The sequence below is a fragment of the Rhinolophus sinicus genome, linkage group LG18, assembly GCF_036562045.2.
Source record: "Rhinolophus sinicus isolate RSC01 linkage group LG18, ASM3656204v1, whole genome shotgun sequence".
In the NCBI taxonomy this organism is placed as follows: Eukaryota; Metazoa; Chordata; class Mammalia; order Chiroptera; family Rhinolophidae; genus Rhinolophus; species Rhinolophus sinicus.
In genome coordinates, this window is record NC_133767.1 from 2,262,313 (window position 1) to 2,284,735 (window position 22,423).

The 22,423-nt window shown below is 50.9% G+C and overlaps 1 protein-coding gene across 3 annotated transcripts in view; it reads right to left on the reverse strand.

Moving 5' to 3' along the window:
* Positions 1-16: 16 nt before the first annotated feature.
* Positions 17-22,423, reverse strand: part of VWA3A (von Willebrand factor A domain containing 3A) — a 58,199-nt gene continuing 35,792 nt past the window's right edge. For all 3 annotated transcript variants that reach the window (XM_074322720.1, XM_074322721.1, XM_074322722.1), the window contains 22 exons: positions 21,910-22,045; positions 21,700-21,803; positions 20,895-20,975; positions 20,365-20,459; positions 18,829-18,948; positions 17,051-17,125; positions 16,756-16,900; positions 16,150-16,345; positions 13,054-13,124; positions 10,517-10,669; positions 9,079-9,166; positions 8,511-8,621; positions 7,893-7,990; positions 6,937-7,074; positions 5,847-5,955; positions 5,196-5,340; positions 4,285-4,429; positions 3,726-3,877; positions 2,777-2,900; positions 1,300-1,397; positions 1,062-1,127; positions 17-757 (listed from right to left, as the gene is read on the reverse strand). In XM_074322720.1, coding sequence (XP_074178821.1) covers positions 1,076-1,127; positions 1,300-1,397; positions 2,777-2,900; positions 3,726-3,877; positions 4,285-4,429; positions 5,196-5,340; positions 5,847-5,955; positions 6,937-7,074; positions 7,893-7,990; positions 8,511-8,621; positions 9,079-9,166; positions 10,517-10,669; positions 13,054-13,124; positions 16,150-16,345; positions 16,756-16,900; positions 17,051-17,125; positions 18,829-18,948; positions 20,365-20,459; positions 20,895-20,975; positions 21,700-21,803; positions 21,910-22,045 — 2,436 coding nt within the window. In that variant the 3' untranslated portion in view covers positions 17-757; positions 1,062-1,075. The remainder of the gene's footprint in view (positions 758-1,061; positions 1,128-1,299; positions 1,398-2,776; positions 2,901-3,725; positions 3,878-4,284; positions 4,430-5,195; positions 5,341-5,846; positions 5,956-6,936; positions 7,075-7,892; positions 7,991-8,510; positions 8,622-9,078; positions 9,167-10,516; positions 10,670-13,053; positions 13,125-16,149; positions 16,346-16,755; positions 16,901-17,050; positions 17,126-18,828; positions 18,949-20,364; positions 20,460-20,894; positions 20,976-21,699; positions 21,804-21,909; positions 22,046-22,423) is intronic.

A 22,423-nucleotide genomic window follows, 5' to 3' on the forward strand; every position in this document is an offset into this window, starting at 1 on the left:
ACACAAATATAATCACTTCAGTTTAAAAGTAACTTTGATCTTGCTCGTATTAATTAAATAAAAGCAATTTTTCCTGTTAGAAAGTGACAGTCACATAATTCATGACATATGGACACGGTGGGGCTGGCCCAGCAGGCCCCGCCTGATTCCCACGAGCATGAGCAGAGTATTCTCTCTGCACTGGGCTCCAAAGCAGACCTGTTCAGTTTGGTTGAACAGGGCTGGGGGGGCGGGGGTGATGAGACTCACGTTTCTTCTTCCTCCAAGATGGGCTGATGGTAATTCTCCATTTCCCCCATGGACCAGGTGGTGGGGAGCCCACGGCGAGGGCACCAGGATCTGTTCTCTGGTTTTCAGAGCAGGGTTCCCACAACTAAGGGGCATGCTTACTATTTACTGGGTGTCTGCCATGTGGCAGGTTCTGGAGACTGAGATGGGTGAGATACCAGCCTCATCCTCAGGGAGCTCAGGGTCCAGGAGAGTTGACAAGGGAGCGAGGCAGCAGGACGTGGAGGGCTCACTGTGGTAAGTGCTAAGTGTCACCTCTACGAAAAGGGACGTGTGGTCAGGATGCTAGGGGAGGAGGGCTGGAAGGCCCCAGGCACATCTTCACGGTGGAGCTGATGTCATGTGAGCTGTGCCTGGAAGGATGAGCAGGAGTCACCAGGCAGAGGGTGGCAAGAAGGATGTTCCAGGCAGGAGGCTTAGTGCGAGGCTTCCCGCCGAGTGACAGTCTTGTGACTGGAGTGTAGCGTGGCTGGGGGACAGGGCCGGAATGTCAGGGCAGACCCTGGGAGGGCAGCGCCTTTCCTCCCTCAGCTTCCAGGGAGTCCTGGTGCCCGGGACTGTGTTTCCCATGGCTGACCTGAGGGTCCCAGCTTTCCAGGGCACCTCGCCCTCAGGGTCAATGGCTGCTCAGCGAGCAGTCCTTTGTGATGGCCTCTCCGTACAGAGGAATCATGTCGGACCCTTCTCATAGTTACTACTGCCCACAAAACAGAGTATGCTGCCTGGCCCTGGGGGGTGGGGGCACTCAAAAGGTGGGGAGCATCCCCCCTTACCTGAGGTGACCTCTCTACAAAAGAGTGACCTTTGGGTCCATGTTGCTTTTCTTCTGGAGTTGGGACCTAGCAGACAGGAGGTAAAGGAAGATGGTCCCGCTGATGCCCAGATTTCTGGGCCTGGCAAGGAGAAGCAGGGTGCCATGACCGGGGGCTGGGGGGGCCTGTCCTGATGGAGTCCAGGTCTGGGTGGGCTGGAGCCATGTGGCAGGTGGCAGGGGCTGTTTGAAGGGCATACCTGAATGACTGGGCCTGCCAGAGGAAGCTTCTGGCTTTGGTGATCTCCTGGGCCAATCTCTTTAAATCATCTCCTTCAAATAGTGGCAACGGGAGGTCCTTGAAAAGGGGAAATGAGTGTGAAGTTAGATCCATTAAATGACTGGCTGGGACCCAAAGATTCAAAATCTTAGGAGTAAAATTTTAGAGCTAATGAAATGCAGCTTCCCACCCAGTGCAGGAAATCCTGTGGCTTCAGCTTGTATGTTTCCAGGGTCAGGGAGCTCACTACCTGTTATGGCAGTCAATCTACAAACAGGACACTGTGAAATAGGACGTCTGAGAGTCAGTGTGGGGGGGGGCGGAAACCAAGATAGTCTCTGGAATTCACTGAAGTCAGTGGAACAGAAGTGGTACGTGTTCCTTATCTTACTGCTACTCAGCAGACTCTTTCTCTAGTTCTGCTAGTAAAACAGAGCTTCGCAGACTTGCTTTTTTCTTATATCAGTCAATGCAACTCCAGAGCCTAGCCTTAAAAGCACAAGTTCTCACACTGAGCAAGAGAATCTGAGAGAGAGCGATGAACTGCCCCTTCTCCTGGGCAGCCACAGTGGAGACGACCCCATTCGGCATCTAGAAACGATTCAAAGGGTCTGATTTGAGGCTCTAAACTGAGAACCTTCACGATACTGTCAAGTTTGCTTTCCTGTGTGATAAGGACACGGTGAATATTTATCACTTGTTCTGTTCTCCGTGTTGTCATATTTGTCGCTGAAACAGTTACTTGAACAAAGAAACCATGCAAAGTGCTTGACTTCAAAAATAACGCCATGTCCTGGGGCAGTCATCTTTAATCTCCAAAAAGAAACCTGGGATTCTGGCCGGTTGCCTTACTTGCTAATTTGTTGTCCTGGAAATGTTATGTTTGACAACAGCACATTCCTCCAAGGTATAAGCATGTTCATAACCTTTCTATCAGATCGGAAGAGGACCACTGAGCCTCTTCTCCCACGTGTGTGATGGAACCATGACTTCACTAGATTTATTACTTCACAGATCATTTGACTATCTGTGTTTCAATGAATTTAACACAGGAAGAAGGAAATACGCAGGAATTAGAGAATGGAGCTTGAGTACGGGCATCTGAGCTCTGGCTTCCCCATTTACTCTGATTTCAGGTGTCTTCCAAGCCTCACTGAACCTGTTTATTCCTCTGTTAAGTGGGTAGAAGAATGGTGGCAAGCATTCACAGAGGTTATCTATATAAAGCCACAAACCTGCTCACTGGTAGTGCTCAATGATGCAAACTGTTTGCATTATTAAATAACACCCCAAACTCTGCTTCCCTCCCAACCTGGAGGAGAGTCAGCCTAGAAGGAGAGCATCTGGAAGCACAAGCCTTTTTAGTCAGATAAGAGAAGCAGGGGTCTTTTCAGTTGGGAGGAAAAGAGCACATCTGTGCACATTTTACTGAGCCATCTCAGTGGCTCCACACCTACCTTTTCACCCGCGAAGACCCTGGTCAGCAGGCCGTGAATTTGGAAGAGCGTGTCCTCACCCACAGGGCAGTGATAGCGCCCCCCGGTGAGAGAGGCCAGATTTCTCAAGAAGTTAGTCTCTGCCCTGGAGGAAAGAACAGAAGTGCTGGCGCCAGGCCCACTGACACCCCGGCAAGCTCCCTGTGAGCCCGCGGCCCATGGGGAAGTCTCTGTGCCACGGAGGCCTTGCCAGCATCACCAAGCCCACTGTCCCAGCCAGTTTATGGGCAGTGGCAGCAGCTATTGCTGCTGTGTGAACCGGGTTCAGCACGTTAGTGTCACCATTTAGACTGGACTCCCTGAAAGCCGACAGCCAGCACACTCCACACTCTAGCCCCATTCCCTCACTGGACATCTATTCAGTGCCTGCTATGTGTTAGGCCTGGCGGGGACACAGTGTGACCTTTATGGAGCTCATGGTTTAGACAGAGAAATAAAGGACGACCTAAGTAATCACATGTTAAATAATCACGATTATTGGCCAATAATATTTATTTTTTCTTCACGAAGCACTTATATCGCTCTTGTCTAACACATTTTTCTATGGTGATCCTTTATTAAAAAAATAACGATAACAATGCGACTCTAAACTTTTTCCCCTAAATATTCATAAATGTGCTCCTAAGATGAAAGAGGGTACAAGGTGTGTGACTGCGGGAATAGGTGCAAACTCGTTTCCGTGCTGGAGGCAGTCGGGAGCCTGGGCCCCACTGATGGGTAAGTTAGGGGCAGAGAGAGGGGCTTTCTCTCTGGTGTGTCCCTGCCCAGACCCTCCCAATTTCACGGGCCCTGGGCCCTGGAGAGACCAGGGTCTAATGTAGGGCCCTGGATGAGGCGAGTTCCTCAGGCCTGGCCCTCAGACACGCGGCTTTGGGAGCAGAACACACTTGGCCCGATTCCCATGGCCCACCTGCCCGAGCAGCTCAGGGAGATCGCGTGCACTTTCACGTCTCGTTCCTCCGTGAGTCTTTGAACTTCACTTAGAATAAGGCTGCAGCTTGTGTCTGGCTTCCCGTCGGTCAGGAGGTACAGTCCTTCCACATCATGAAAACTGAAAGCTTTCTGAAAGAGCGTGTAGGTGGCCCGGCTCAGGGATAGGCACTAACCAGAAGGCCAAAACCAAGTGCCTGCTGTCCCCAGGGAAAATGTCTCATTGGATCCCACTGACTCGTCCCTTAAGACTGACGGGCTCCCCTTTCAGCCCACCACAGACCAAGGAAGCTGCTGAGGTTTAGGAGAAAGAGCAGAGCCCACTTCCTGCCTGGTCAATCCCAGGCAAGTCACTTAACCTCTCTGAGCCTCTCTGTCTTCTTCTATAAAATGAAAACAATGAAAATCCTTTTCTCACTGGGTTGTTGGGGAGATGAAATGATTTAAAACTTAGTCAATTCTAAAGCAGCATGCAGTATCTGTGTACGGGGTGATGGTATTTCTGTTTTGTTACTGGGTCGCTCAGGGGTAGAACTTGCCAGTAAGGCTTGCAAGGTTGAGGTGCTCCCCTCAGCGTGCAGGCGGGTCACCCACTGCATGGCCTCGTGACACGCTGCATCCGTGGTCTCCACCAGAGCGTCCCGCCATGGCTGCAAATCCTCTGCAAAGCTGATCAGGTTAAAACTGGGGACGGGGAGAGAGATTGGTTAGGACGTGCTGGGCTATACTGTGTTCGGGGGAAGTAACCTCCGGGGTGGGTGCTGTTCATGCCTATCAGGGAGGACCCCGACAGGGAGCCACAAGCTCCCTTGGGGAGAGGGCCAGGAACCACCTGAGAAGGAGAAGGTACACAGTGAAGATTCTGGATGCAGACTGGAGTAGATTTAAATACCCCTCAGCCATTTACTGGTTACGTGATCTGGGGCAAAGTATTTAACCGCAGTCCTAATGTCCTCGTTTCCTTTGCTGAAAAGTAGGGATAAGAATAACGATGTCTCATAGGCTCATTATGAGGATTGAATGAAATCATGCCTGTAAAGTGCTCAGTAAATGTTTACTCTTTTTAATATCAAGGCAAGACTGAGTCCCAGCCTAGGTCCAGTCACCTGCTGTTCCCTTAGGGTCAACCCTCTGAGCACAGAGAACAAACAACCCACCGCCCCCACCCCCACCCCTTAGAAAATCAAGTTCAGCTGAAGTCCGCAATTCAAGGTCATGGGGTGGTTCCTGTGCTCTGCCTGTGACTGTCTCTGGGCCTGAGATGGAGTTCTAAAAACTGCTTTACCTCTGCAGAAGAATGCAGTGCTCTTTCCTGCTCCAATAAGCTATTCAGTAGAGCATTCCAGAAAGCGCCTGGCCCTTTGGAACATGAGGAGGGAGTGCCCTTGGCCAGGGCCCCTGAACTCCCCAACCCATTTGAGCCTCCGGAACGCCCCTCGCCCCCCCTTACCTGTCACAGTGCTTCCGCAGTTGCTCCCAAATCAGCAGGACCAGCTCTGTCTTCACCTGCTGCAGGTGGGGGCCCATGGACCCTGAGGTGTCCAGCACAATGCACACTCGCCTCTCCAAAACGGCACCAAACAGTCTGCGGCTCCCTGCTCCGAGGTGGGGGGACAGGACAGGGACAGTGAGGGGGGACCGTCCCGGTGCCTCCTAAGCCACCCTGCTCTGGGATGTGGCTCTCCTCAGCCTGCCCTGTCCACTCGCCTCTTCCAGAGGGGCCTTGGTGCTCTCTGTAAAGAAGAACGGGGTGGGGGGGCCTGTCTGTGTCAGGACCCCCTCCCAGTTCTCTGGGGCCCAGTCAATGCTACATGAAGCCTCTCGAGGGTCGGCCCCTCAGCCACGCCCAGGGAGGCAGGTGTGGAGGACGGCCCTGCAGAGCAGGCCTGGACAGGCGTGGGTCCTCCCTGGAGCTCCCTGGACCATGCTCCACCTCCCGATCATCCAGCACCTGCCTGACCTCTGAACCCAGAAGTCACGCGGTACCTGGATGACCCTCCTGGCCTAATCCCCGACCTGACAGTCCGTGAGTACCTGGCCCGGGAAGGACTGACCCTTCTACTCAAGCCCCTCCGCTCTCCAGGGCAGCAGGCAGGCTCACCAGACAGCAGCCACTGCAGCCTGTGGACATAGCGTCTGATCACCTTCTGCAGGCACGTGATGTAGGCTTCGATTTCCCTGGGCGTCCAGTGAATATGTCTCACCGTCCCCTGGGTTAAGGCAAGTGAAGGCACATGTCCCCCCATCAGCTATTTCTTCATACCCCCTCACCCCCTAAAATAGTTTAGTCCACTGTGGTTCACAATTTCTAAAACACTGATCACACATATATTTTTGTTTGTTTAAAAGCATTTTTTATTATTATTATACTAGATGTATGGTTCTAGGAAGGAATGGGAGAACTGGGATGACAGTTTTGTGGGAAATGCAGTCACTGTAATAATAAAAAATACAGTATCCCTACACTGCACAAATTACATAAATGTCTACCCACTATACTGCAACTGAAAAAAATAATTAATTAAAAAAGAAACCACACACACAAAAATCCAGTATCTCTAAACTAAAATAGAAAACCCTTCATGGTAGGCTGCGAGGTCCACACATTTCAAACCAAAACATGACCTCTGATGGAGAGGGGGACATGATGATAAAACTCCCGTAACATTTTTCTGGTGGATATCTTTGAATTTGGTGGCTATTTTTAGCTTTATCGTTCCCTCATGTTGATAATGTATAAAAGGGCAAAGAGAGAAAATAGGGTCTTATTTTTTTAAAAAAGCATGTTTAGATTTTCATTTTGTACTTGACATACTTGCTCCAAACATGAGCCCATAGCAGAAAATAGAGAAGCCCTTCAGCACCCGTTTCAGGCCAGCCCAACAGAGCCATCAGCGTCAGGACGGGGGGACGGGGTTCCTACTGGTGAGACGCCAGCCACTGTTTCTGAGTCTCACTCCTGTGAGCCCGTCTAACCCCAGAGTGTGGTCTCAGACACCCCGAGGGGTTCGCTTGTCTTCCAACAGGATTCTGCATCTCCTTGTCCCTGACAGCAGCCCCACTCGGGGCGGGGAGGGGGAGCAGTGAGCGGGAAGAAAGAAGCCATGGTGCGTACATTTATGTGGCGTTATCAGCCTCAGCTGTGGCTGAGAAGAAGCAAGAGACGAGAGAATAACAAAATTCCAACTCACATTGACCTCTACGCAGGGGAGGGTGCTGCAGGATTTGGCTGCCGCTGGCGTCCGTCCTGACTTCTGATGAGTGCAGTTGGGACCGATGTGTCTGGAGAGCTCCAGCTTCAGCTTTTTTAGCCCATAATTTGCCACCCACTTTAGAATAAAGGAAAGAACTGTTATCTTGAGAAAGTCAGGCTTAAGTGAATGACTGTCTGACTCATCCACTAAAATCTCCTGTTTGAAATGTGGGGTTCCTAGGTCCTCACTGAGAGCACCCACCCCATGCAGACCCCTTTCCCGGGAGCCGGGGAGAGATGCACAAGAAAATGGGGAACAGGGGACAAAATTTATCGAGCACCTGCTACTCCCTAGCCTGGTGGACATTGCTGCTTCCCCAATATCCACGTCAACCTTCTCCCACCAAATCTGGGTGGAAACACTGACTGGTCTAAAGCTCATACTCTAAACCAATTAGGATAATTTCAGTCTCCGTGTCCCAACGACAGATACAATGGGTGGACTCCGAGCAGTGAGAGCACGGCATCCAGAACTGGCGTAATCAGAACCAAGCTCAGACTTTTACTGAGTGGTTGTGGGAAGAAAGCCCTTCTATGTGGATATGAACAAGGGGGATTCCTGGTGCTTAAAACCAAAAGGATCTGACACCACTAAGTACTTTACACAAAATAAACTTCAACCAGTCATCAATCCTGTATGTAGGTATAACTTTCGTCACTTTACAAATAAGGCCGCTGAGACTGACTAAGCTTAGGGACTTGCCCGAGGTCACCCAGCTAGGAAGTGGCAGACCCAGGTTTTGAACCGAGGTATATTTAATCCTTCGCCCACTTGGTACTTTAGGCAGTCGTTCTAAGCAGGCTTTTCCTCACTTCCAAGGATGCCCACCCTCCTAGAAGTAACGTCGGTGGAAGGAATTATTGCCTAGGGGGCCGTGCCCACAACTGAAATACCTCTTGGCTTGAGCAGACTAGATCCTTTCTGGGCAACTCCACAGAAGAGCTGGTCCTTCTTATGCCCCTTCCTCGCGGGTACTTCTTGTACACCGAGCCTGGGAGAAACAGAGGAAGGCTATGAGCATCCCTCTTCCCTGCCCTGCCCTCCCCGCACTGCGCCCTTTCCGGGTCCATTTCTGGGTCAATCAAGTGAGTTCTAAAATTCCTCATGTGCAATTTGCTGAGAGGCGGAAAGGGAAGCTGTTCGGTGGATCCAGGGAAGTGTGCTGGGCCTGTCTTCTCCACATCCCAGTGACTTGTTACTGGGGTCTCAGCACCACGCCCCCCCACTCAGCCTCCGAGCCCAGGACACTGCCCCTAGTGGACGGAGCGGGAGTGCTGGCCCCAGGGACCTCCGGGGCCCTTCAATATTGACCCTTCTCATTCTCTTGCTGGGGACAAGACTTGGCGTGTCCATCTCCCTGGCCTGGGAGACCTGAGCGGTGTGAGGGTAGGCCTGCCGCCCATGCCCGGGACAGCTGGAGGGGTGTCCTTCCCACAGGGCCTGCTGACCTGACAGTGCCCACGGGGTGGGGCGCGGGGGGTGTCCAGACATCTGGGTATCCTCCAGCTTACCCACGTTATTTCCGATCTCTGTGTAAAACAGGGAGAGAGATGGCTCTGCCTCCTTCAGGTTGGACTTCCTCTTCCGGTCTGCCGTTGCCTCTTTGCGTGGCCGAGCTGCAGCTAGAGGACATCGGCCTATTGACTGGAATAAGGGCTCTCCGTGCCCCGGCCCATTTATCCTCACAGCCCCCAGTGTACAGGGAAGGTAATGGACTCTGCGTTGGTAAGAATATCCCGCTGACTCCAGAACTCTGCTCGGAACCACCCCACTACGTCTCTGATGTCCGAAGTAAGATGTGTGGTCTTAGGTTCTCGGAGCGGAGTACTTTTATAAACACACCAGCCCTGTGACCACCAGCTGGCACTGGTCGTTACTCTTAGCCACTCTGAGCCTGTAAAATGGGGAACTAACATGTGACCTGCCACATAGAATTGACCGTTGTAAGCCTTAAATGGGACAATCTCAGCAGACGGGCTGGCGCGTGAGCAACACCCCTCATCACTGATTGTTCCCTAACGACCACTAGAGCCCGGCTCAGCCACCCCTGTCCTCCCACCCGCTGCAGCCACGCCTCACCTGGTGCGATGCCCACTTTGCCAGTGAGTGGACGCCACACCAGGGCTTTCAACGGGGTCCGCTCTCTGTCAGGGTCTTCGCTAATGCTCTAGAAAACAGGCAGTCTGTCCCATCAAAGGCCTGTTCTCTGTGGCAGGCGCACCCCAGCCCCCCGAGCCCCCCAGTCTTCCCAGCCTCAGTCTGTCCCTTACAACCTTTGCAGGGAGGGGCCTAAGGGAGTAGGTTCCTTAGACGTGTTTGCCTCATCTCCTGCCACCATTCAGAAGGGACTCTGGCTTTTGAGGTGAAAATGCATGTGGGTGTGCACGTGTGTGTATGTGTGTATTTGCCAGAGCTTTCTTCCCCAGTTTCCCTCTCCTCTTCCTACTGGACGGATTTCTGGGTCTCCAGCATGACAGGCAACCTACCATTCAGGTAACTGTGCCCTACTGGGCACCTCCTTTTGAAGGGAGGGTTTCCTTCATTACTGGGCACAGCTGGAATGTGGCAACAGTTAGTCCCCCAGGGTCCTGGGCCAGCTGAGACCTCCAGGTGAGCTGCTGCCACTCCAGGGGGCCCCTTAGAGGCCTTGGCATGGCCTAAGCCCCCAACCCTAAGTCAGCTCAGGCTGTCCTGAAGGCCCCAGAGGCAGACCCTGCATTTCTGGGGTTTCACCTCAGAATTTGGGAAGGCAGGAGAGGGCGATGTCTCCAGGCTAGCTCCTGCCTCCTGGCGGAGTTCTCTGAGTGAGGACATTGCCTGTGCAGACAGCACCTCCCGGAGAGGCAGCCCCCTGGGTGGGACACACTGTTTGGGACAGAGATCCTGCATCTGAAACATGCTGTGTTCACAAGGGGTGGTCAGTTCGTGATCTGCTGAGGGGCTCACACATTTCTTTGCCTCTTCTGCTCACAGGCACTGGGATCTTCCCCAGTAACAGCTCTAGAAGGCCCTCTGATTGCTGAGGTGGGTATTTAACGGCCGTGCATGGGCTAGACCCCACCGTCCGGCTCCTATGGGGCACCTGCTAAGCCTCGAGCAGCAGCAGCAGGAGCCCATTAGGTACCCTAACACCCCTATTCCTCTGCCCCTGTGTAACCCTCCAAGAAAAGCCCTCCTGCCTTGCCATACAGCCACGGGGTGGGGGGCACTGTCAAGTCCACGGGGTCCTTAGGACCTAGCTAGGGAACAAAGCTGGGAGAGCCAGGGAGAGCCAAAGGTGGGTGGTGAGAGAACAGGGGTGTCCCCAGAGCTGAGGAGCAGGTCCCCCAGTGGTGTTCCTCTCCCCGGAGGCCAGGGCTGGAGGCTCCTATGGGACACTCACCACTGAGGACCCTCTCCCACCCCTGCTGGCTCCAGGGCCTGCGGGCCTGGCCAGGCCACTGCAAGATCTAGGAAAGACCAGGAGACAGAGTGGAAACAAAATCCTCTGAGTGTTATTAGGGAGGGGGAGTCAAACCATTCTGGCGGCAGAGCGGGGCGCGGGCTTGGAAGGACAGAACTTCCTGGGCTGACTTCTTTGCTGGAGCATCTTTGGCTTTTCTTTCGGGAGGGCTGTGCTTTCCAGGTCTTTTCTTGACTGGTTCTTCAGGGAGGACATTAGTAAAGCACACTGCAACAGAATTGGGGGGTTAGCAGCACCCAGCCACAGTGTGCCACCCAGCAGGGGACACACACACACACACACACACACACACACACACACACACGGCAGGAGACGGGGTCCACTAGGGTCCCTGACTCCTCTTTCTGCCCCTAGAATGCCTCCTGAGGCAGAGAGCACTGCGGATCAATCTTACTAGTAAGCACCATGGAGGGAGGGCCTGGGTGCACAAGGCACTGTGCTAGTTCATGCCTCGGCGTCTCAAACCCTCATGCCAACCATGCTGGTCGGGCAAGTGCTATCTTATCCCCATTTTACAGATGAGGAAACAAAAGCTCTGCAAGTTTAGGGGACTTGCCCAGGGCCACACTACAGTATGCAGAGGACTTTCAAGTCATACCCAGATGGGTCTGGGGCCAAACCCAGTGCTCCTTCCAGCTGTGGAGGCGGCATCCACATACACCGGTCAGCTCAGTGCCCAAGACGGCAGGACAGCAGTGCGATACTTGCTGCCTCGGCCCACACATATTTCAGCTGCTGGGAAGGTTCTCTAGTAATTACTCTCAACCAAAGGGGATAGCACGTGAACGTAAATAACATCCCAGGAGGGGTACAGTAACCCATCATTGCCCGTTAACGTCTGGTGAATGAGTTTATCGATGAGGGAACTGGACTAACGTGTAACTAAGGAGAAGAGGTTAGAGAAAGCAGCAAAGAGGGGCCCTTTCAGAGACAACAGCTGAGGCACATCTCAGGGAGCCGCAGATGGAAAGACTGTGAAGATGCGGCCCTGCCCTCCCAGGAGCTCACACGTGTGGTCCTGCAGACGGCGATATTCAGGGATGAGTCCGGCTGAGGCTTCCTCACCGGCTCCTCCCGCCTGCCCTCCTTGACCATGGCCACCGACCTGATCTCTGTCGGTCCCCAGCGCTTATCATTTCCCACGTGTTATCTCACAGGCCCCACAAACTCACCTTTGCCCCAGGCCCACCCTCCCGCACCCAGCACGCTCCTCCCTGCTCTCTCTCTCGGTCAGCAGCACTATGGTCTACCAGGCCCCAGCGAGGAATCTGGGAATGACGCTCAGATTTCTTTGTCTCCCCCCCAATACATTCAATCAGCCACAAGTCTGGTCAATTCTTCCCTAAGTGTTGTCAGGTCCACTCCCTTATTTCCCTTCTCTTTGCTCCTGACATGATCTGACCCCTTTCTACCTCTCCCATCTCACCTTGAGCTACTCAACTCCTTTTTCTAAGGAAGTGACATTTCAGCGAGTCTTGAGTAACAAGGAGCAATCCATGGATGATCTGGGAGGGGAACGGTGGGCGGAGGAAAGAGCAGGTGCAAAGGCCCTGAGTTTGGGAATGAGATCGATGGGACTCAGAGGAGGCCAGACCGTATATCACACACACAGCACTAATGGCGGCGAACAGGAAACCCGCACGTTGCGTCTGAAGCCTTGGGGGTCAGTGGGTCAGGACATGAGGAGGGAAGCTGATGTGGCATAAGTCACGTCACCCAAAAGATGGTCAAGTCTGAACCCCTGGAACCTGTGAAAGTAACTTTGCTTAGAAATAGGGTCTTTGTCGATGGCATTAAGAGGCCAGTTAGTGAAGCCACGCTGGAGAAAGTTGGGCCCTTACTCTAATACGACGGGTACCCCCATAAGAGAAGAAGAGACAGACACACACAGAGGGGGGGCTGCTATGTAAAGATGGAGAGCGAGATTGCAGCTGTGCTGCCACAAGCCAAGGAACGCCCAAGACTGCCGGTGACAAGGGCTCCCTCCTTGACCAAACTTTAGTCACGTTCCTCTGACCCTCTTCTCTACTAGGCCTCAATGTTGGCCTGCCCAACCCAGTTTTAGCAAAGATTCCTCCTAAGTCGGTTTAGGGAGAATCCTCCACTCTTGATATGTGATCAAGTTCCTCATGCCCCCCACCGCCCGATGTCTAGCTAGGTCCTTGGCCTGCCTTCAACAGGACTGCCCCATCCTTGAAAACGAGTCCAGTTTCTCTTCGTCACTTTCCGTCCATGAGCCTGTCACTGCTCACTGGCTATCCATCTGGCCCAGCTGTCTGTGTTTGGAGGGGAGGTCACTCTCTCCTATTGCAGCAGTCTTGAATAAAGCCTTCCTTGCCATTGCTAACAAGCATCCAGTGCATTTTTTTTCTCTTTAACACTGTCACCACCAGAAGCTAGAAAGGGATTCTACCCAGAGTCTTCAGAGGAAACATGGCCCTTTTGACACCTCGACTTCAGACTTCTAGCCTCTGAAACAGTGAGACAACAAATGTCTGTTGTTTTAAGCCAACTCGTTTGTGGCACTCTGTAGGGCAGCCCAGGAATAATACAGAAGCCAGTGCCGCCAGCTGCTCCCTGCCAAGGCATACCTTTTGGGAGTAGTTGAGAGCCTTTTCCATCTCAGACATGATGGCACTGATGTCATCACTTTCATAAATGCCTGGAAACAAAGCACACTGTGAGCATGGGGGAGGGGTGCAGATACGGCCTAGTGTCTGTGCCTGTACACAGGACGTGTGGAGGTGACCCGAACCCGAGGAGCAGCATAGGGTCTGAATGGGCTGAGCTGAGCTAACCAGCCCCCAACAGTGCAGTGGTGGTTCCAGTGAGGCTCCCCACATTGGGGCTGGCCTTGCACCCCAGCGCCCTGGCACCCAGCCACGAGCTCTCACCCACAGGAAGAGGAGGTTAGCAGCAAAGGTCCTGCTATTCCGGTGAAAAAAAAAGACCCACGTGGGACTAAAGTGGCTAATGTTACCCAAAACAAAACCCCATAGCGCAGCTAATGTCTGTAGTGACTACTGTATGACTAAGAAGGCAAACTCCAAAGTTGACCTGCCTGGGTTCAAATCCTGGTTCCACCACTTACTACCTGTGTGCTTTGGGCTGTGTCTCAGCTTCCCCATCTGCAAAATGGGGGTAGTACTAACCCACCTCATAGGATTACTGTGAGGAATGAATCATAATATATGTAAAATGCTTAGAACCGTGTCTGGCACGTAATCATTGTTTTGTAAGTGTTTGGTATTATCAGCGATCACCAATAATAGCTCACATGTATATGCCCAACACTTTTCATGGGAAAAAGGGCCCCACAGTCCCAGCCCCAGCGGGAACTAACTTTGTAACCAGAGGCATCTCATGTTCCTGGGTGACCTTTCCTCATCTGTAAACCAGAAGTTTGGGATGCACTTGTGTGCGTGTCCCACACCTCGTTCCCTCCTGCATCACGTCGTGACTTTGCCTTATCTACATGCCACCAACACCATTCATTTACATTTTTAATCAATTCACTTTCATTTACTTAAAAGTAGAGCTATTACTGAGCTCTCGCCAACACATAACGTATTAATTTTACGTGTCCTACACAATGATTCGATATTTGTATGTAGAGTTGACCCTTGATCAACACAGGTTTGAACTGCATGGGTTCACTTATACATATAGTTTTTTCAATCAATACTGTCAATGTATTTTTCTCTTTCTTATGATTTTCTTAATATTTTCTTTTCTCTAGCTTACTTTATTGTAAGAATATAGTATATAACACATACAACTTACAAAATATGTATTATATATATGTTATCAGTAAGGCTTCTATCAACAGTAGCCTATTAGTAGCTAAATTTTGGGGGAGTCAAAAGTTGTATGTGGGGGGTGGCCGGTTAGCTTAGTTGGTTAGAGCGTGGTGCTCTTAACAAGGTTGCTGGTTCGATCCCCACGTGGGCCAATGTGAGCTGCGCCCTCCACAACTAGATTGAAACAACTCCTCGACTTGGAGTTGATGGGTCCTGGAAAAATACACTTAAAATAAATAAAAGTTTTAAAAAATTTTTCCTTTAAATAAAAAGAGTTATATGTGGATTTTCGACTGCACAGGTGTGGGGGTTGGGCGCCCCTAATCCCTGCCTTATTCAAGGGTCAACTGTATTGGGAAATGATCACCATAAAAAGTCCAGTTAACATCTTCAAAAAGTGCATCTTTAAAAAAGTTATGTCACTGCCGACAATGGAAAACCAGCATTTTTTTAAATGAAATGTTAAAATGAGACTATAACTACAGTTTAAGGGAGGAAAAAACTTTCCTTCCCTTCTAGATTCTCTGGCTGCAGCCTTGGAAGTTAAACTGACAAAAGACAGATGAACAAGGGAAAAACAGTTTCTGAATGAGGGCTGTAGGCATACCTGAGGAGAAACTCAGTGAGGAGTGGAACTGGGGCTTACACAGCCTAAGAACAGTACATTCGTACACGAGCAGTCTGGTAACCACAAGATTGCCATGGGGATACGAAAGTCAATTTGGGGAATGTAATCGATAATGTTGTAAAGATTTTGTAGGGTATCCGATGGACACTTGTCTCATTAGGGAGACCACCTCAGGGATGATGTAGATGCCTGATAACTGCATTGTACACCTGACGCTGAAGCTGAACAATAATGAATGTCAACTACAATTTTATATATATATATATATATATTTACAAGAAGTGGAGTACAGCATTAGGAATAGAGACAGTGGAAATGTAATGGCTGTGTGTGATGTCAGAGGGGTAGTGGATAGGGGGAGAGGGTTGTCACTAGGAGAGGGACATAAATGATAAATATCTAACTATTACATTGTTTTGTGCACCTGAAACTAATAAAAAAATGTTAAAAAAAAAAAAAAGAAGAAGTGACAAGACAAAGGAAAGGGGTTGGGCTTTTAGAGGCAGGGAACTGTGGGAGGTAAATGTGTGGGGGGAATTGATGGAAGACAAGGCTTGTTCTGGTAAGGTTTGTTCTGTGGATCCCTCTTGGTGCCTTCTGGGCTGATGAGAGTCTAGATTTATCTCCGGTGATTAAGAGTCTAAGAGCCGTTCTCCTCTTCTTGGCACAGGAGAGAGGGAGGCCCCTTTACAAATGTAAATTTATGTCCTGCTCTTAGGCAATTGGGAGGTGGGTGCAGAGAGATTTTTGGCTTCTGATGTTTCTCAATTGTCTTCAGCTCAAAATAATTCTTATGCCCAAGTGGCACGTTCTGGGGTGGCATTAACTCATTCCCCTACAACTATCACAATAAAAAAAATCTGTTGCTCTGAGTTCCGTGTACAACTGTCTTGCCAACCACCTGTTACAAACATTCCCCCTCTTGGGACATACTCAGCTAAGGGACCTTACGGTCCCGCCAGCTCTGACGTTCTCGAGCATTTTACAGTAGTTTTCACTTTTCTTTTTTTACTTAAAAAACTGTGGTCAAATATACATAACAAAAATGTACCGTTTTAACCATTTTTACGTGTACGGTTCAGTGTCTTTAAGGACATTCACATTGCTGTACAGGCGTCACCACTGTCCCCCTGCAGTGAACATGTACTGAGTACGAGAACATGCCACTTTTCTGGAACACGTCTATGGCACAGGGAGCTATGTTGGTACCGAAGACAAGTGGAAAGAAAGAGGAGGAGGAACCACCACCACTCACGCACCTGTGTCTCCAAACCAGTGGAAGCGGCCACCCACAGCCCGGGTCACCTCCCGGTAGGCAGTGGCTGTGTCGGTGCGGCTGGCGTAGCAGGCAGGGGGTGTGGCGTCCATCTGGGGCTCACCCACGTAGAAGAGACACACGTTCAGCTGGAGGTCACAGCCCCCACAGGCCTCGGCCATGTAGGCGCTGAGCACGGGCTGTGGGGGGGAGGGCTCCTGAAGCTGCTGGTCTCAAGGCAGCAGCCTGACCAGCTTTCCTGAGGGCCTACTGTGTGCCCGGTCTAGAACTCGGCACTGAGGATAGAAACACTCACGAGCTGGGTCTCAATTTCTCTATCTTAAGAGGGTATGGCTACGAAGCTGGTGACCCCAAGTGTTACACCCTGGTTACAACCATCAGTATCCCCTGGGAACCTGTCAGGACTGCAGACTCTCAGGCCCCAGGCCAGACTCTTAGAACCAGGATCTGCATTTAAACATTTACCACCCACCCCCCGCCCCGTGATTGTCCTCCACATAAAGCCCAGGTTGGAAACTCACACTGGAGAAACAGTTGCTAGGATCCACCTAAGGGAAGGAGGGGGACACCCTGGAGGCAGTCTACCCACCATGTCCTGGTCAGAGACGCCCCCGGTGAAGAGGTAGATGCCCTGAGACTGGTGTCTGTCTTTGTCCTTGAAGTCCACTTCCACGGCCTTGCGCAGGGCACTGAGGACGTTTCTGCTGCCCCAACAGCGCAGGCTCAGGGCCCACCTGGGAGGAAGGGAAGGTCATGCTGAGGGGGCGAAAGGGAGAGGCAGGGCTGGAGGGGGCCGCTTTCCGATTCATGCCCACGTCTGCCGGAGGGCAGGGACCACCCAGGCCGCCCTGACCCGGCAGGTGCAGTCTCTGCCCGTCACCTACCGCCAGGCGCTCTGTAAGTTGTCCTGGCTCACAGGAACCATCTCAGGCCGCCAGCTTTCAATGGTGCCTCCAAACCTGGGAGGGAAGAAGAGAGGGCTTTTTCTTCAGGAGGAGATGGGTCCAGCCTGTGCCCCAGCTTGGAGCTCCCCAGGCTCTTGGGTATTGCCCGTGAACCTCCCCACCCTGCAAGGGAGTCATTTCTCCCTTTTTAACCTTCCCTAGCACCGTCTGATGCTTACAACACATTTTTCCCTCGGTCTACAGTTTGTTTGTTTTAAATGCATCATCTCATCTTTCCTATGTGACAGGATTTAAATCCTCAAGAAGAGGACTTACCTCGTTTCTCAAAGGAAAGGTGACCCCTCTTTGGTTCTGGGTTTATCCCTCCACCTGAGTTCCTGACTTCATCATGGCCAATGTCTTCTGAGACCTGCTTCAGCTGGCACTGTATCTCCCTCTCACCCCATCTCCATACGGACCCAAGGGTCCCCCAAAGTTCTGTAGTACCTCACATCTCGGTACCTCTGCTCATAACGTGTCTCTGCACCTGGAACGCCCTTCCTCCCCGCGGTCCCATCACTCCCAGGTGCTAGGCAAACACCTACCCATCGGCACGACTCAGCTAACCTGTCGCTTCCTCCACGAAGATTTCCTGACCCCTCTGCCCAGGTGGAATGGATTGACCCTTCCTTTGATCCTTCAAAGCCCCGTCTCCTGCCTTCCACCTATTTCTACAGAAAACACGTATTTCTTAACGTACCTGCCTCGCACTATTAGGCTGTAAGTTCCTTGAGGACAGATTTTGTGCTTTAACTTCTGTATCCCAAATGCCTAGTACAGTGACTGGTACAGGGTGGACTTTCAGTAAGTTTGTCAAGAGAATGAATGGATAGATGGATGAATGGAAAAACACTGCCTAAAATGTTTCTCTAAGCATTTATTTTTATAGATTTTATCAGGAAAAGATTAGGCTCTGGTACAGAATAAGATATAATATTACCTGCTGACTTAATAGGTTTAGAACTCTCCCTATTAGATGTGGAGTTGTGTAAAAATGTATAGTTCAAGTGGTTTCCTTTTCTCTTTCTTCCCTAATTAGCTAAAATGGTATGCAATTAATAAATATGCACAAAAGTATACATAGTTACATTAATTGGAACTATGTATACTTAAACTATGTACAATATATAATTTAAATAATTATATATAATTTAAATATATAGTTATATATAGTTAAAATATGTAAATATATTATATATAAAATATTTAAATGTCTATAATTACTCCTGTATAAAATATATAATTTAAATATAGTATATTGTTACATATAAATATATGTAATCTATAAAAAAACCTATACAATTTAATTAGATATAGCCACACATAAAATTAAAACTTAGAATTGGAATCCTACATGACATATTGTGCCTTGCTTTGCTAGACCTGAGCTGGGAGCTAAGACTGGGGCTTTCGCAGGGGCCCTTCTTTTTCTCTCTCGTGTTTATCAGCTTGGAAGCCAAATGGGGCAGTGGGCGGAGTTACTTTATCCTGGCTGATCAGGCAGTGTGTTTTGGGGCCACTTATCACCTTCGCCCCAGTGGGACTGTCCTGCGACCGTTTAATTATTCAATGCTCCAAACAAGATCATTGGAATCAGATAAGCTGACGGCCATCCTAGGATGCTGGGTGCTGCTAACATCTGGCGTCCAGCTACCCGCTGAAGCCTCGCCCAGCGGTGGCGGCACCTCCCCTCCCCCCACGGGGAACCCAGAGCGTACGCGATGACGTTGAAAGCGTCCTTGTTGGACAGTTGCTCCTCCAGCAGCAGCCGCAGGGAGTGCTGGATATGAATAATGTACATGGAATTGGTCGCAGAGATATCGAGCAGTATAACCACCCTAAAAAGAAACACAAGCTTTAAGAGGAGAACCGAATCTCTCAGATAGTGTTCATTTTGTTCCATTTTACTATTTAAAGTTTTTTCCAGGGGAACTTTACATGCCAGATTCACAGCTGGCCAAAATCTTCTCTGTGGTTTGAGGTCAACAGAGGTGGGTTTACAACTGTAGAGTAAGGGGGTCGTGGAACCCTCTCTCCCAGGAGGTCGGAACATACAATGAAGTCTCGTTTAAGGGGCAGGGGCTGCGTGTAATGATTTTCATACACATCCCTGTTTTGAAGCACTGGCATTCAATATTATTACAGGTTTGGGTCTTTAAAGGAAAAACAGAAACAAGGTAAGCAAGTTAGATGCGGAATCACTCCTATTACTGGGGAAACGTTTGCATCTTTTTTGTTTCCTCTGTTTTAAGGTCTCTGGTCCCATTCAAATCTTATATTGCCCCCTCCTCCCTCCAGTCTCATTTTGAGACAACTCTGGATAGCAGAAGAAAATCCACTGGATTCAGTCAGCAGGCCGTGGTTTAAGTTCTACTTCCTGGATGGCCATAGGCAAGTCACAAGACCTCTCTGGTCCTTGGTATATGTAACTATCAACTATTTCTAGTAAGAGTCCTCCTAGGGTTGCGTTAGGAATGAAGGATAAAACAGGTGCATGGTATAAAAAAGTATACTACTTTATACGGGTAACACACCAAATAAGGTATGGAGTGAAACCAACGGCTATAATGGATACCCACTGTTTCTCCTACTCAGCATCCACGACCTCCTCTGGCAGCAGTACCCCAATTTTCCTTAGGAAAACACCTCTGCCTCTCAGTCCACTTGTTTTCGGTGGAGCTGACCCTGAAAGTGGGCATCTGCCCCTCGGCAAGCAGAGCATCGGGCTACATTGGCGAGGCTGAGGAGCTCAGGGATGGGCCCAGGCCCCAAGCTCTGGGAGTGCCAAACGGCTCGAAAGTCAGCTGGGAGCCTCAGGTGATTACCTGGCCACCTGGAGGGGAAAGCCTGCCTGAAAACAGAGCCAACAGTGAAGAAAGCAGAGCTGAGAGATGGGGCTGAAGGACAGCTGACATGCACCAGCCTCTGGATCGAGCCAGGCCTCACGACAGCTATCCAGTCCATTCTGGAATTGTCCGTTACCTTAACCAGACATCCCTGTTTCGTTGAAGCCACTTTGCATTTAGTTTCTGTTGCTTCTTAACTGAAAGAATCCTGAGTAACACGACGGCAGTATTACTGGTGTTGATGATGATGGTGGTGACTTTGTCTCGCAGGGGTTCTGCTGAATGACTGCCGTTGCCTTAATCTAAGCGACGGCTTCTCATGCTCCCAGCAGGGCATCCAGGAGTTGGCTGAGTGCCGTGTCATACACCAAACCCAAGAGGGGCAAGAACACTGCTTGGGGGAGGTACCTTTTTTCGCAGACGGTGCCCCAGATTCTTCTGCTGGCCAAGGAGAGCCACTCAACCCGTCTCTCATACGTCCGCAGAGCTCTGCCCAGCTGTTTCTGCAAACCCATGGGCCCCACAGAGCGAGAAACAGCACAGAGAGGGGTGGATTAGGGGTCTGTGAGGGCAGGGGTATAACCCGAGTTGGCTTCTGGGAGTAGCGTGTCAAGACCATGGGCATCCAGGCAGTATATACCTCCCATTAAACCATGGGGGAGTCTGCCCCAACAGCAGGAAGGGAAGAGCAAAGTATTCCACTGCCCCATATGGGGGAGGAGGTAGGTCTCGCGGCAAAGCATCAGAGGCTTTTGCTAAGGCATCCAGGTCCCTGTCTGGGGCAGGGGTGGAAAAAGCTCCAGAGGTGCCTGTGGGTGGGACCACAGTCTCTTTATGACAGTGCCGCCAATGGCTTGCCGTCTCCACATTCCCTGGTACCTTCCTCCCATTCCCCCTTCCTGTACCCCACATTCTGACCAGTCAGACCCATCACTGACCTGGTACTCATAGAGGAAGGGCGGGTCCACGTGAATATTCTTCACTGTCCCATCATGCCATTGAAATTGTACCATTGCCTTCTGCACTCGGGTGGCCAGGAGGGGGAGCGGTGAACAGAAGCACATGTGGGGAAGGATTTTAAGTTTCATTTGGGCGCTGGGCTCTCAGAGTCCGATGTGCGAGAGGGAACTGGGCTCTGACCACACCTCCCCCCACCAGGTCACTGCCTTGTCAGGAGCTGGTGGCAGAGGGCGCTCAGGACAATGGTCCCCTCAATGAGCCACGCCTGACGCACGTCAGGCAGCCATTTGGGGAGGCTCTTCTGAACACTGGAGTCCTCATTACGAGATACCGCTGGAGGTTTACATAAAGCAGAGTCAGAGGCTTTAAAACATACTGGCCACAGGGCTTAGGTTTGGGAACCCAGACGGCCTTCATGGACTCTGAAAATCAAATTTGTTCATAGTGTTCTTTCATCTCCACCAAATGGTCATATCCATGTCCCTAAGGCTCCCTCTATCCCCGGAGTCACCCTACAGCTGAAGTCTGTACAGGTACAGTGAGGACACAGAGAGAGCGTGTTCTAAGTGGGGTGGAGGAGGCCTTCCTGGTGGACGTGACTGTGGCACTCAATTTCCTCCCTCCTGCCTCGTCTCCCAAGCTGCACTGTCAGATGGGCACGAAGCCTGCAGCCCACCCCAGGCCCCCAGGCTCTGCCTACGACTCTTATCTCCTGAACATTAAGAAGGGAAATGCCGCCAAGGAGCTCCCCTGCAAGGGGAGAGAACCTGGAGTCTGCGTTACCTTGTGGATAGTTGATGAGACCGTTTTCTGGAGGATAGGCACAAATTCCTCCACGGGAGGGAATGCGTTGGGGGCCAGAACCTGATAAAGGCTGAGCTTCTTGGCTGTAAAAACCAAGTGGGGTTTGAGGCACCACTCATGGAGCCCCAGGGGGTTCATGCCTTTTGCCAGTGACCTGAGTCCTGAGTCCTGCCCTCTTTGGGGGTTTACCTCTTAGGCCATTAACCTTGAGCCATTCAGCAGAAGTTTTCTCCAGGTTTGGGAACTCAATTGTGAGGGGAGCTTCATGCTTTGGCAGTTTAGGCAAGAGACTTGTGGGTGGTCCTTTGGCAATCTCTGTGGAAATCTAAATGAAAGTGAAAAATCCTCATTACATATTTTAGAGCTGCAAACGCCTCAGTCTCCCGCACCTACCCAGTTCCCCCACGGGGGAATGCTGTAATAATCTTAAAACATTACCTGGTATATTAAAGGCAGTTTTGCCTTCCTTTTCCATCATTCCCATCCCTTTCTCTGGAGATTTCTAGAGTTTCCAGGGGAAGAGGGAGATGTCCCCAGGAACTCGCTTCCGCTTTCATTTGCCCACCTTCCTGGCCTCTTCCCCACCCTGACCAGTAAGACCAGCACCTTGGACTCCAAGGTGACACGTGGCCCCTCCCAGGCTCAAAACACAAGGCTTTGGGGAACTCAAAAGTAACTCCCGCACCAAATCATTTCCGGAGGC